At 45.1% G+C, this 12,913-nt stretch overlaps 1 protein-coding gene and 1 long non-coding RNA gene across 2 annotated transcripts; one reads left to right on the top strand and one right to left on the bottom strand.

Annotated features, from left to right (window-relative positions):
* The first annotated feature begins 691 nt into the window (after positions 1-691).
* LOC306928581 lies at positions 692-2,857 on the top strand. Its single transcript, XR_013790719.1, has 2 exons — positions 692-1,628; positions 1,725-2,857. It is a non-coding gene; the product is annotated as an uncharacterized lncRNA (long non-coding RNA).
* A 900-nt stretch (positions 2,858-3,757) lies between these two features.
* Positions 3,758-10,996, bottom strand: cdab (cytidine deaminase b; the record flags this gene model as incomplete). The annotated part of the gene is made up of 4 exons (XM_079508998.1): positions 3,758-3,898; positions 7,208-7,265; positions 7,424-7,535; positions 10,735-10,996. The coding sequence occupies 4 exons, from the start codon at positions 10,994-10,996 to the stop codon at positions 3,758-3,760; spliced, it is 573 nt and encodes a 190-aa protein (XP_079365124.1).
* Positions 10,997-12,913: the final 1,917 nt, after the last annotated feature.

Genomic DNA, 12,913 nt, shown 5'->3' with positions numbered 1-12,913 from the left:
GGAAACCATACTGTATAGATTTAAAACATGTCTGGAGCGGGGGCGGGGCATGGAAATCATACTGTATAGATTTAAAACATGTCTGGAGCGGGGGCGGGGCATGGAAACCATACTGTATAGATTTAAAACATGTCTGGAGCGGGGGCGGGGCATGGAAACCATTGCAGACTGTATAGATTTAAAACATGTCTGGAGCGGGGGCGGGGCATGGAAACCATACTGTATAGATTTAAAACATGTCTGGAGCGGGGGCGGGGCATGGAAACCATACTGTATAGATTTAAAACATGTCTGGAGCGGGGGCGGGGCATGGAAACCATACTGTATAGATTTAAAACATGTCTGGAGCGGGGGAGGGGCATGGAAACCATACTGTATAGATTTAAAACATGTCTGGAGCGGGGGCGGGGCATGGAAACCATACTGTATAGATTTAAAACATGTCTGGAGCGGGGGCGGGGCATGGAAACCATACTGTATAGATTTAAAACATGTCTGGAGCGGGGGCGGGGCATGGAAACCATACTGTATAGATTTAAAACATGTCTGGAGCGGGGGCGGGGCATGGAAACCATTGCATACTGTATAGATTTAAAACATGTCTGGAGTGGGGGCGGGGCATGGAAACCATTGCATTCTGTGTAGATTTAAAACATGTCTGGAGCGGGGGCGGGGCATGGAAATCATTGCATACTGTATAGATTTTTTCTTTTGTCCTGAAAATGCTGGCTGTCAAGCTACTGTTAAATAGGGTCCTTTGACTCCTTTGTCATTATTTTCTTGTGCTACTCAGGCCAAGTTGCATCAGTTTGTTTTTGTTTTGTTCATAAGTAAAGTTGCTATAATATTGCGTTTGAGAATGAACATGCAGAACTCTCTTGCCTAACCTGCTGCTGCACACCAGTATCTGCCCTGCAGCACACCAGTATCGGCCCCCAACAACGTGATCGGAGCATCTCTAACCCGGTCATTTCATTTACATTCTTTCACTGTTCACTGTCTGCGGCGGAATCGGGAGAAAGTACGTTGTGAATTTTTCTCTGTTCCACATTCTTTTTGTGCTTTGGACAAAACCTCTTAACTCCATTGGACCCTCAAAATGTCTGCTAAAGCAACTAACTCCACTACCTCTCCCCCTCTCATGGAAGTCATTGGCAATATATAAAGTTACACCACCAACTTTGATTATTTATTTTTTTCATTCTCAGTGCCCTTAAACCAGTGGTCCAGGTTCCAGGTGGTCCCCAGTGATCCTTGAGGGGGTTCCAGGTGGTCCCCATACAGTCCCCAGTGGTGCGGGGACCACCGGTGGGGTTCCAGGTGGTCCCCAGTGGTGCGGGGACCACCGGTGGGGTTCCAGGTGGTCCCCATGCAGCTAAATGATGTAGAGTTAGTAACCTAATGGACCCTTAATATAGATCTGTAACTCTTTGAGAGCGTAAAATGAAACCAAATGGACAAGAGTTAAATTGTTAAACATCTTCATATTGCCTAATTTACAAGAAGTCTAGTGTGTAGACGGTTGCCTGTTATCTATCCTAATGGTACCAACATCAATACAGAACGGAAATTGTGGACAGAATCTTATTCAACGACAAACAAAATATTTGAAGTGACGGGTCCGAGAGGCTAAATGTCATCAAATGGTGGTTCCGTGGCTCAGATGGGTCCGAGAGGCTAAATGTCATCAAATGGTGGTTCCGTGGCTCAGATGGGTCCGAGAGGCTAAATGTCATCAAATGGTGGTTCCGTGGCTCAAATGCAGAATAACTAGTGGGCCTTGATATGAAAAGGGTTGAAAACCACTGTATATATTTAACCGTTGCAAATCTCACTGCATGACCGACCATAACATAGATCAAGCCTCAGTAATAAAAGGTGAATTGCACTGTATACATAACCTAATTAATCAACCTTTTTTTTAATTGCCTCATTTTGACCCTTCACTGAATGACTGTGAGTCTGTGTGGATAATGCTAGTTTTGACCCTTCACTGAATGACTGTGAGTCTGTGTGGATAATGCTAGTTTTGACCCTTCACTGAATGACTGTGAGTCTGTGTGGATAATGCTAGTTTTGACCCTTCACTGAATGACTGTGAGTCTGTGTGGATAATGCTAGTTTTGACCCTTCACTGAATGACTGCTTTGCCAGACAGTAGATTATAACTTTAATGAATCGTTTGTGTCTTTTTGAATGTTTGTTTCAATGCCATTGTTGGAGAGCTACGTGTTTCAATGCCATTGTTGGGAGAGCTACGTGTGACTTATGAAAGTAAATGATGCCAGTTAACCCATGTTGACCTGAGATCAGATTCTAAAAATGTCTTCTACATCCTGACAGTTTTCATTCTGACCTGAGATCAGATTCTATAAATGTCTTCTACATCCTGACAGTTTTCATTCTGACCTGAGATCAGATTCTAAAAATGTCTTCTACATCCTGACAGTTTAAAATGTCTTCTACATCCTGACAGTTTAAAATGTCTTCTACATCCTGACAGTTTAAAATGTCTTCTACATCCTGACAGTTTTCTGAAAAAGCTATGTTTCTATGTCAGTCGTTCTTCGATTTTTCAAAAATAGCAGACCTACAAGCTCATAGCGCGCCACTCGGTGGCGCGCTACGAGCTTGTAGATCTGCTATTTTTCAATAGCTAAAGCGTAACATAATGCTAACACCAAAATGGTTAAAGTCTCCAGGTTGAAACGGTTATGAAAAAAAAGGAACCGCTTTGAAACGGTTTTTACAGTTTATTTATGAAATGATGACGATAAAGATTATGAAGATCAGCTTTGATATTTATTTAATTTTACCCACATTCTCTAACACTTAAATAAAAATGTAAAATCAGCAACACTGTATTCGTGCCGAGTCTTGTATGGAATTGGAGTAAGAATTCAAGGCACAATTTATTTTTTTCTACGTGCCAATATACAGTAACAATTGACAGTTAAATACAGTATGTAACACTATTTACACTCAACTTGTCATACGAGAGCAAACATTTGGCATACCTTTTTAAATACATTATTAATGCATGCATGTTCACATGACACTTTGATCACTTAGAGGAGGTAGTTCACCCAAAATAATTACTTACTACACACCCCCACGAAGCCGTGAATTCATGGAGATTATCTTTTTCTCGCATTCCTAAACCAAGACCGGCGGAGTCCCCTATACTGCTATAATAACTGCGATGACCGCTGACCCGGTCATCAGGTTATTTACAATCTACAATTCGACGCTCTTAATCCAGAGCGAGTTACAGTAAGCAAGGACAACACAAGGAAATGCATAGAAATAGTCCTCTAGGATCATAGGTAAACCATGGCAATAACTTATCAGTCTTAACAGTAGAATATCCAATAATAATAAGCTGTAGATTGAAACTATACACACTAGGATGCCAGGTCTACATTGAGCTGGCATCTTGTCTAGTTCATATTCCACAGTTTGGGAGCCATTACGTTTGGATTATTGGTTTAGGAATGTGTGGTGTAATTGATAGAAAATAATTGGCTTTTTTGGGTGAACTACTCTTAGGGTTTTAAACCCTAAGTAGTACCCCATGGGTCTGTACTAGGCTCCCCCTCCTTTTTCCCCACTAAACTTCACCGGAAAATTGATCTACGAGCTCACAACGAGTCGCCTTGCAACGTGCCATAAGCTTTGCAGAACGGCTAGAATCTTGCAGAATCCTTTCCCCCCGCTCTGAATGGGGGACGCTGCTTGGGGTTCATTCATAATAGCCTCAGTATTCGTTGGGAATGTTGAAGACTTTCTTCATGGACAGGTCCTCCGGGCCGAAGGACACGGGGAGAAGCTCACTGACGTCCATCTTCACGTAGGAGCCGTCGGGCTTGGAGAGGTACACCTCCCAGCTGGAACCGAACTGGAGGAGGAAGACACAGAACACAGAACACAATGAGAGGCTTGGAGAGGTACACCTCCCAGTTGGAACCGAACTGGAGGAGGAAGACACAGAACACAAACACAATGAGAGGCTTGGAGAGGTACACCTCCCAGCTGGAACCGAACTGGAGGAAGACACAGAACACAATGAGAGGCTTGGAGAGGTATACACCTCCCAGTTGGAACCGAACTGGAGGAAGACACAGAACACAATGAGAGGCTTGGAGAGGTATACACCTCCCAGTTGGAACCGAACTGGAGGAGGAAGACACAGAACACAAACACAATGAGAGGCTTGGAGAGGTACACCTCCCAGCTGGAACCGAACTGGAGGAAGACACAGAACACAATGAGAGGCTTGGAGAGGTACACCTCCCAGTTGGAACCGAACTGGAGGAGGAAGACACAGAACACAAACACAATGAGAGGCTTGGAGAGGTACACCTCCCAGCTGGAACCGAACTGGAGGAAGACACAGAACACAATGAGAGGCTTGGAGAGGTACACCTCCCAGCTGGAACCGAACTGGAGGAAGACACAGAACACAATGAGAGGCTTGGAGAGGTATACACCTCCCAGTTGGAACCGAACTGGAGGAGGAAGACACAGAACACAATGAGAGGCTTGGAGAGGTACACCTCCCAGCTGGAACCGAACTGGAGGAGGAAGACACAGAACACAATGAGAGGCTTGGAGAGGTACACCTCCCAGCTGGAACCGAACTGGAGGAGGACACAGAACACAATGAGAGGCTTGGAGAGGTACACCTCCCAGATGGAACCGAACTGGAGGAGGAAGACACAGAACACAATGAGAGGCTTGGAGAGGTACACCTCCCAGTTGGAACCGAACTGGATGAAGACACAGAACACAATGAGAGGCTTGGAGAGGTACACCTCCCAACTGGAACCGAACTGGAGGAGGAAGACACAGAACACAATGAGAGGCTTGGAGAGGTACACCTCCCAGTTGGAACCGAACTGGAGGAGAAAGACACAGAACACAATGAGAGGCTTGGAGAGGTACACCTCCCAGATGGAACCGAACTGGAGGAAGACACAGAACACAATGAGAGGCTTGGAGAGGTACACCTCCCAGTTGGAACCGAACTGGAGGAGGACACAGAACACAATGAGAGGCTTGGAGAGGTACACCTCCCAGCTGGAACCGAACTGGAGGAGGACACAGAACACAATGAGAGGCTTGGAGAGGTACACCTCCCAGTTGGAACCGAACTGGAGGAAGACACAGAACACAATGAGAGGCTTGGAGAGGTACACCTCCCAGATGGAACCGAACTGGAGGAAGACACAGAACACAATGAGAGGCTTGGAGAGGTACACCTCCCAGTTGGAACCGAACTGGAGGAAGACACAGAACACAAACACAATGAGAGGCTTGGAGAGGTACACCTCCCAGCTGGAACCGAACTGGAGGAAGACACAGAACACAAACACAATGAGAGGCTTGGAGAGGTACACCTCCCAGCTGGAACCGAACTGGAGGAAGACACAGAACACAAACACAATGATAGGCTTGGAGAGGTACACCTCCCAGCTGGAACCGAACTGGAGGAAGACACAGAACACAAACACAATGATAGGCTTGGAGAGGTACACCTCCCAACTGGAACCGAACTGGAGGAGGACACAGAACACAATGAGAGGCTTGGAGAGGTACACCTCCCAGTTGGAACCGAACTGGAGGAAGACACAGAACACAATGAGAGGCTTGGAGAGGTACACCTCCCAGTTGGAACCGAACTGGAGGAAGACACAGAACACAATGAGAGGCTTGGAGAGGTACACCTCCCAGCTGGAACCGAACTGGAGGAGGAAGACACAGAACACAATGAGAGGCTTGGAGAGGTACACCTCCCAGATGGAACCGAACTGGAGGAAGACACAGAACACAATGAGAGGCTTGGAGAGGTACACCTCCCAGATGGAACCGAACTGGAGGAGGAAGACACAGAACACAATGAGAGGCTTGGAGAGGTACACCTCCCAGTTGGAACCGAACTGGAGGAGGACACAGAACACAATGAGAGGCTTGGAGAGGTACACCTCCAAGTTGGAACCGAACTGGAGGAAGACACAGAACACAATGAGAGGCTTGGAGAGGTACACCTCCCAGGTGGAACCCAACTGGAGGGACACAGAACACAAACATCATCATCATCATTTTTCGAACTGCGGTCAAGATCATGCCACGCCATGACTTCCCGGTCCTTCATTGCCATTGCCCAGTTCCTGCTTACTGATGCATGTGTCCCTAGCTAGCGACGACATCAGGGAACGACAGTTTTCTATACCTCTGGTCTGCTTTGAGGCAGGACTCCAGAGAAGAAGGGAAGATATAACCTCATTATCAGCTCTGTAGCAGTGGCCGGCAAACCATGTTCTTCTGGATCGGACTAGTGAAGAAACACGGGGAAGGTTGCCGTATATTAGAGAATTCCATGGGTGTAAGGCCCCATAGAGAGATGTTGTGCTCTCATTAGAAGGCCGGTCTAAGGCCCCATAGAGAGATGTTGTGCTCTCATTAGAAGGAGGGTGTAAGGCCCCATAGAGAGATGTTGTGCTCTCATTAGAAGGAGGGTGTTAAGGCCCCATAGAGAGATGTTGTGCTCTCATTAGAAGGAGGGTGTAAGGCCCCATAGAGAGATGTTGTGCTCTCATTAGAAGGCGGGTGTAAGGCCCCCATGGTGTAAGGCCCCATTGGCCCCATTGAAGGCGGGTGTAAGGCCCCATTGACAAATCTAGCCTGAATCAGATCTGTGCCACATCAAGATTGAAATCCGATTGGTTTAAATGGTCACATGACTCATTTAGACAAATCAGATTCCAATCTGGATGTGGCACAGATCTGATTCAGGCTGGATGTGGCTGCCAGTGTAAATGGGGCCTAAGTGCCATCCAGCCGTTTCTCTAATGTCTTAGAAAGTAATAGTTTCTTAGCCAATAAAAAAAGACTATATACAAAAGTTCCCACTTTAAACAAAAGAAGCCTGTCGGCTGCCGGACTACACTGAATCTCTGCTGTGCAGAATTAAAACAAATAAACGAAACAAATGCAAAACACAAAGAAATAAAAAATGAAGTAAACATTTAGTTCAGATCAGATGAAACGGTGGGTTTGTCTTCCAACACTAATCATTAACGAGGGTTGTGGAAAAAATGAGATCCGATCAAGATAATGATTAGGGCCTTGTGTGCGTGTGTGTTTTGTAAGAAGACCCGGTTTCAAAAGGACACCAGAAAAGTAATGATTTACTTTGAACCCATACCTCTCTCATGAACTGCCTGCAGCCGCCACATGGGGAGATGAACTGGTCATTCAGGTCACTACAAGAAACAATATGACAAGAATTACATTGAAGCAAAACACATGTGTGCTCGTAATGTATGATACGCCACTGTCAGAGACTGAGGCAGGAGGTCATAGGTCATACCTCACTCTGAACACTGACACAGAGACTGAGGCAGGAGGTCATAGGTCATACCTGGCGATTGCGATGGCCTTGAAACTCCGGTAGCCTTCCGAAACGGCGTGGGAGATGGTGTTCCTCTCTGCACACATGCCCAAGTTGTAACACGCGTTCTCCACGTTGCAACCTGTCGGAAGACACAAATATTGTAACATATAATCTGTTATCAAATTATGTCCAAAACTGTTACTTTGCAGGGTTGAAATTCAAAAGTAGCAAAGGTACAGTAGCAGATCACGACAAGCTCAAAACGCGTCGAGTTGTGTCGCGTTTTGAGCTTGTACTTCGACGATAACCTTCGAAATTAGCTGTTCAGGGACCATGCACTGAAACAGGGTTTAGCCTATAGGCTACTGGAGAAATTGAAACTTCTGTCACACAACCTTTACTTAGAATCTAGAGATTCCATCTCTATCTGATAGACATATAGACCTTTAATGATCGTATGAGGGAAATTCAGAAGTATTTGGGTTCATCTTCTTCCCAAAAGGACTTTCAAACTAGGAAGGGTATGGCCTGGTCAGCCTGCAATGACATGCATAAGATCTGGTCATCCCAGCTTAGTAAGAGGTAAACAATATTTAGTGGCTCAGGGGTAGAGTGACCGGATGGAAACCGCAAGGTTCCCAGTTCGAACCCGGGCTCCCCCAGAGTTAATGTCGAAGTGTCCTTGAGCAAGACACTGAACCCCCAATTGCTCCCGATGTGCAAGTTGGTGCCTTGCATGGTTTCCTCTGCCATCGGTGTGTGATGTGTGAGAGTGAGTGAGTGAGTGAGTGAGTATGGGTGAATGTAATGCACCATCTACCGGTATGTAAAGCGCTTTGGATAATGGCAATGAAGGACGTCTGGCGTGGCATTGTGAAATTGACCGCGGTCGAACAATCATGATGAAACACACAGGACAGGTACAGTATGGTGCCAGACTCTTTGGCTTGAGTTGGGCAATGTTTAGCTTTATGTCTGAACTATTATGTCACAAAGGGGACACATGTCTGAGAACATCGGTTGACAAACAGCCACACGTGCCGACGGCCGCCAAAGCAACGGTCTGGTTTACTCAGGCCTGAATAAACAGTGACTTGATGCTTTGTGACATAACAGGTCAAACATAAAGCTCAACATTTCACAACTCCAGGCGAACGGTATCTTCCGTTGGCAATATTTGACTTGGCAATGTGGCAGATTTACAGATGTTTTTTGACGACGGGAATGACGCAATGACAACATGTCACTATACTGTAGTTAAGAGATATCCTAAGATAATGTAATGAGTATGTCTTTCAATACTAATAATAATATTGTGATGATCATTGGCAAAGAAGCTATAACCTTAATTAAAAAATATATGAAATAATAACATTAAAACAACAATACTATTTACAATTTAGGCATTTGGCAGACTCTTAATCCAGAGCAATTTACAGTAAGCAAGAACAAAACATGGTAATACATCATATATATAAATAATAGTCATCAAGAATCATATGCACGCTACAAACCTAACAGTGGAATATCTATAAAACAATAATAATAATAATCATAATAACAATAAATAATGAATTTTATATTCATCAACTTGAGTGTCTTGCTTTCTTTGGCCTGGACGTGGAATGACCTGCAATCCAGACTAGAATTGGCCTCAAAAGGTCCTTTGCGAAGTTTCAAAAGAGTCATCTTTTTTATCCCATGATTTTGCAACCCATTTCTTCACCCAGTGTCAGTTATCTAATGTAATCCTGGGCGCTACACTTCCTCTGCCAAGTCCAAGTTGCTCCTTTACACCTGACAGGGGGGAGTTTCCCTGGTTGGACGTATAGCGTGTGGAAGGAACACGTTATTATGATGCATGAGGAGTCCAAGTTGCTCCTTTACACCTGACAGGGGGGAGTTTCCCTGGTTGGACGTATAGTGCGTGGAAGGAACACGTTAATCCGACCAGTTCCTGTCCCCTCCATCAGGCGCCCCGGCTGGCCAGGGGGAGGTAAAAAGAGTCATCTTAAATGTACAGTCCAACACCTGCACATGTTCGGACGTGTAGTCTACTAGCCTTTGCATCGGCCCTTATATTTATTTATTCCTGTTTTTAAATGTACATTGTGTATATAGTATATACTCACAATTTCCTCTAGCATTGAAGTGTAATTTTGTGTCTGCCTCTTGGCCAGGTCACACTTGTAAAAGAGACGCAGTCTCAATGTGTTTTTGAGTGGTGTAAACCACTCCTACAACTGGCTTTGTTAGTTTGTCTGTCTGTCTGTTCGTACCAAAAAATGAGCATGGTTGCTATGGTCACCCAGTTCACACGGGTGTGATTTCATTACGTCAGACCACAGCTGATCAGTCTATATAAGACCTTACACCACTCAGTTCACACGGGTGTGATTTTTACTGGTTATATAAAGGTTAAATACATATGGCTGGTTTACAGGAGTAAAGAAGTTAATGTGTGCTCCACAGGTTTCAGGAGGTGAGCCCAATGAAGAATGAACAAACAATAAAACATTAAAAAACAAACACTCAAATGGCCTTTATTGCTAAATGAAGCTGGACTCTGAACAGTCCTCGTTCAGTGAAATCAGACCAAATGGTCGGTTTGTTTTTCCATATCAGTAAATCATTAACACGGAACTTGAACAAGATCCGCTCAAGATAATGATCAGGGCTTGTGTGTTTTGTAAGAAAAATTATCTTATCCTGTACTTCCTTTGCATCTGATTCTGTACTGTACTTTTCCTATGACTAGTTGTACTTCTATGACTAGTTGTACTTACCCAATGACCAGTTAGTTGTTCATTGCCACACTTCATGGAGTGCACAAATTAACTTGTTTCTTTTTAACATTTGTATTTACCACAAAAAAAAGTTATCTATTGTTAAGTAAAAGTCCAGAATTCAAAATTATGACTTGAGTAAAAGTACACAAGTATTGTAGTACAAATAAATAAGCTACAAATATAAAAGTACTCATATGTAACATAAGGTATCGTATGTATAAAATGTATTACAATCTTTTGAAAATAGCCAAAGTTTATATAGGGCAGGCTGATGGTCTAATAAATATTTAATTAAGGAATATAACATGCCTTTTGTATTCTTTCTGTATATCAGCAAAATGTAGATTTTTATCTTAGACATTGAGGGAAATTGGAAATTAATTATTGTGGCACTCGGTGCCGCGCTATGAGCTTGTAGATCTGCTATTTTTCAATAGATAAAGCATAACACAATGCTTAAAACACCAACAGGGGTTCCCGTACAGAATGGAAGAGCGTCTGCTAAATGCCTATACATTGTAAATTGTACCAGAGAACAAGGCGTCTTACCGGTGAACACCCGGTCGTCGTGGGTCAACAGCGCCGCTCCCACCCTGAACTTGCTGTAGGGACAGTAGGCGTGTTGCTTGGCCTCCAGGGAGCTGTGGATCAGTCTCTGGATCCTGTCCTGGGACACCGGCGGCTGCCCCCCGGCCGAGGAGCTGTGGTGGTCCATGGTGGTGCTGGTGGTGGTGCTGGTGGTGGTGCTGGGACTAGTCAGCATCAGCTCCAGCTCCCTTCTCAATGGGACTTGCTGCAATGACTGTTCCATGCTGCTGCTGTTTTGGTTCTCAGTCTGTTCTGTTCTGTTTTGTTCTGCATGTGTGACTCTCTGTCTCTCTCTGTCTCTGTCTCCCTGTCTCTCGGTCTCGGTCTCTCTGTCTCTCTGTCTCTCTGTGTCTCTCTGTCTCTGTCTCTCTGTCTCTCTGTCTCTCTGTCTCTCTCTGTCTCTCTGTCTCTGTCTCTCTCTGTCTCTGTGTCTCTCTGTCTCTCTGTCTCTCTCTGTCTCTCTCTGTCTCTCTCTCTCTCTGTCTCTCTCTGTCTCTGTCTCTCTCTGTCTCTCTCTGTCTCTCTCTGTCTCTCTCTGTCTCTCTCTGTCTCTGTCTCTGTCTCTCTCTCTCTCTCTGGCAGTGATACCTCTGACCTGCCTCTTCAGGCTTTATGAGTAAATGAGGGGAGGGGGGGGGGGGGGGTGGAGATAGTTGGCTGGCAGAGCCAACCCCTTTCCTTCTACTGAGCAGTGTTGTTTTTGGCAGCAAACTTTAGTTTTTTAGTTTTAGTCATAGTCTGTTGAATAGTTTTAGTTTTAGTCATAGTCTGTTGAATATTTTTTCCGCTTAGTTTTAGTCACATTTTATGTTGTCGCCTGGAATGTCAAGTGTAGTGTTATTCTAGTTTGGAAGTGGATTGGAATGGATACCAAATAATACCAGCACTGTATAGGCAGCTTTCACCAAACTGGTATCGGAACACCTCTAGCAGGAATTTCAGAGGTCACACCTCTAAAGGTACTGTATCTCAGAGGTCAAGAGGCCCCCGGTTCAATCCCCACTGTGTGTGTGTGTGTGTGTGTGTGTGTGTGTGTGTGTGTGTGTGTGTGTGTGTGTGTGTGTGTGTGTGTGTGTGTGTGTGTGTGTGTGTGTGTGTGTGTGTGCGCCAATAGGGCTAATTGAGCCTGATTGGCAGGACTGCTGTGGTCCGGGTCTTGGCTCAGTTGGCTGGGCGCTACACCTGCAAGCATGTGTGTTGTTGCACACGTGCTGTACGTACGTACGTGTGTGTGCATTACGTGTGTGCTGTTACTGTTGTGTGTATTGGTGAATCTGCTGCTATGTTTTCCCCCTGTGCTGTCACGAGGGTGTGGGAGGAGTCACTGCATCCCAGCTGGTCAGCAGATCTGACCATATTTCCCAGAAATGATCCTAGAAACCAGACGTGAGTAAAAGTGAAGTGAAAGTCAAAGTATAGCTGTTGCATGGCTGCGTTCTCTGGTCCAGGGGTTCCCAAAGTGGGGTCAGGGGACCCCCAGGGGTCCTTGAGGGAGTTCCAGGGGGTCCCCATGGCTGAATGATATAGTTAGGAACCAAATGGACCCCTTATGGGTCTGTAACTCAGAGAGTGTACAAATGGAACCGTTACTCTCTGAGTTAAATTAAGTTTGATTCCGTCGGACCAAACCTTAGAGTATATGTGACCGGTTCTGGCAAATAGGCCCTCATCTCGACCAGAGTAATTTTTCAGTTTCTTACAGATTATTAAAGTGCAGAATGTAAGCTTTCATATGATGTATCATTCAATGCAATTGGAAAATATTTGAAGGAGATATGACCATTTTAAAATGATTGTGCCGTTTTACCCAAAGCTGAGAAAATCCCCTTTGAATGTTTACAACATTTCAACACCTAGAGCTGGCTGAATAGAGACGGCACCCGGAGGAAACCCTGAGGCGAAATGGACATAGTGGCCGAATTTGGTATTGCAGTGTGGGCCCAAACACATGAACGCGCTGGTCCGTTGACTATCATTGTGCACGTTCACGATGACACATGAACGCTGTTTCATACGTGAACGCACGTGAACGCGTGCAATGATAGACAACGGCAGCGCGTTCATGGGTTTGGGCCCAATCCATCCCAGAATGCACTCTGTTCCTACCCGGAAGGAGGAGTTAAATCGCCTCATGCGCTTT

The sequence above is a fragment of the Electrona antarctica genome, assembly GCF_951216825.1.
Source record: "Electrona antarctica genome assembly, chromosome: 8".
In the NCBI taxonomy this organism is placed as follows: domain Eukaryota; kingdom Metazoa; phylum Chordata; class Actinopteri; order Myctophiformes; family Myctophidae; genus Electrona; species Electrona antarctica.
Note: the sequence above shows the minus strand (reverse complement) of the source record. Positions and strands in the feature narration are given on the sequence as shown.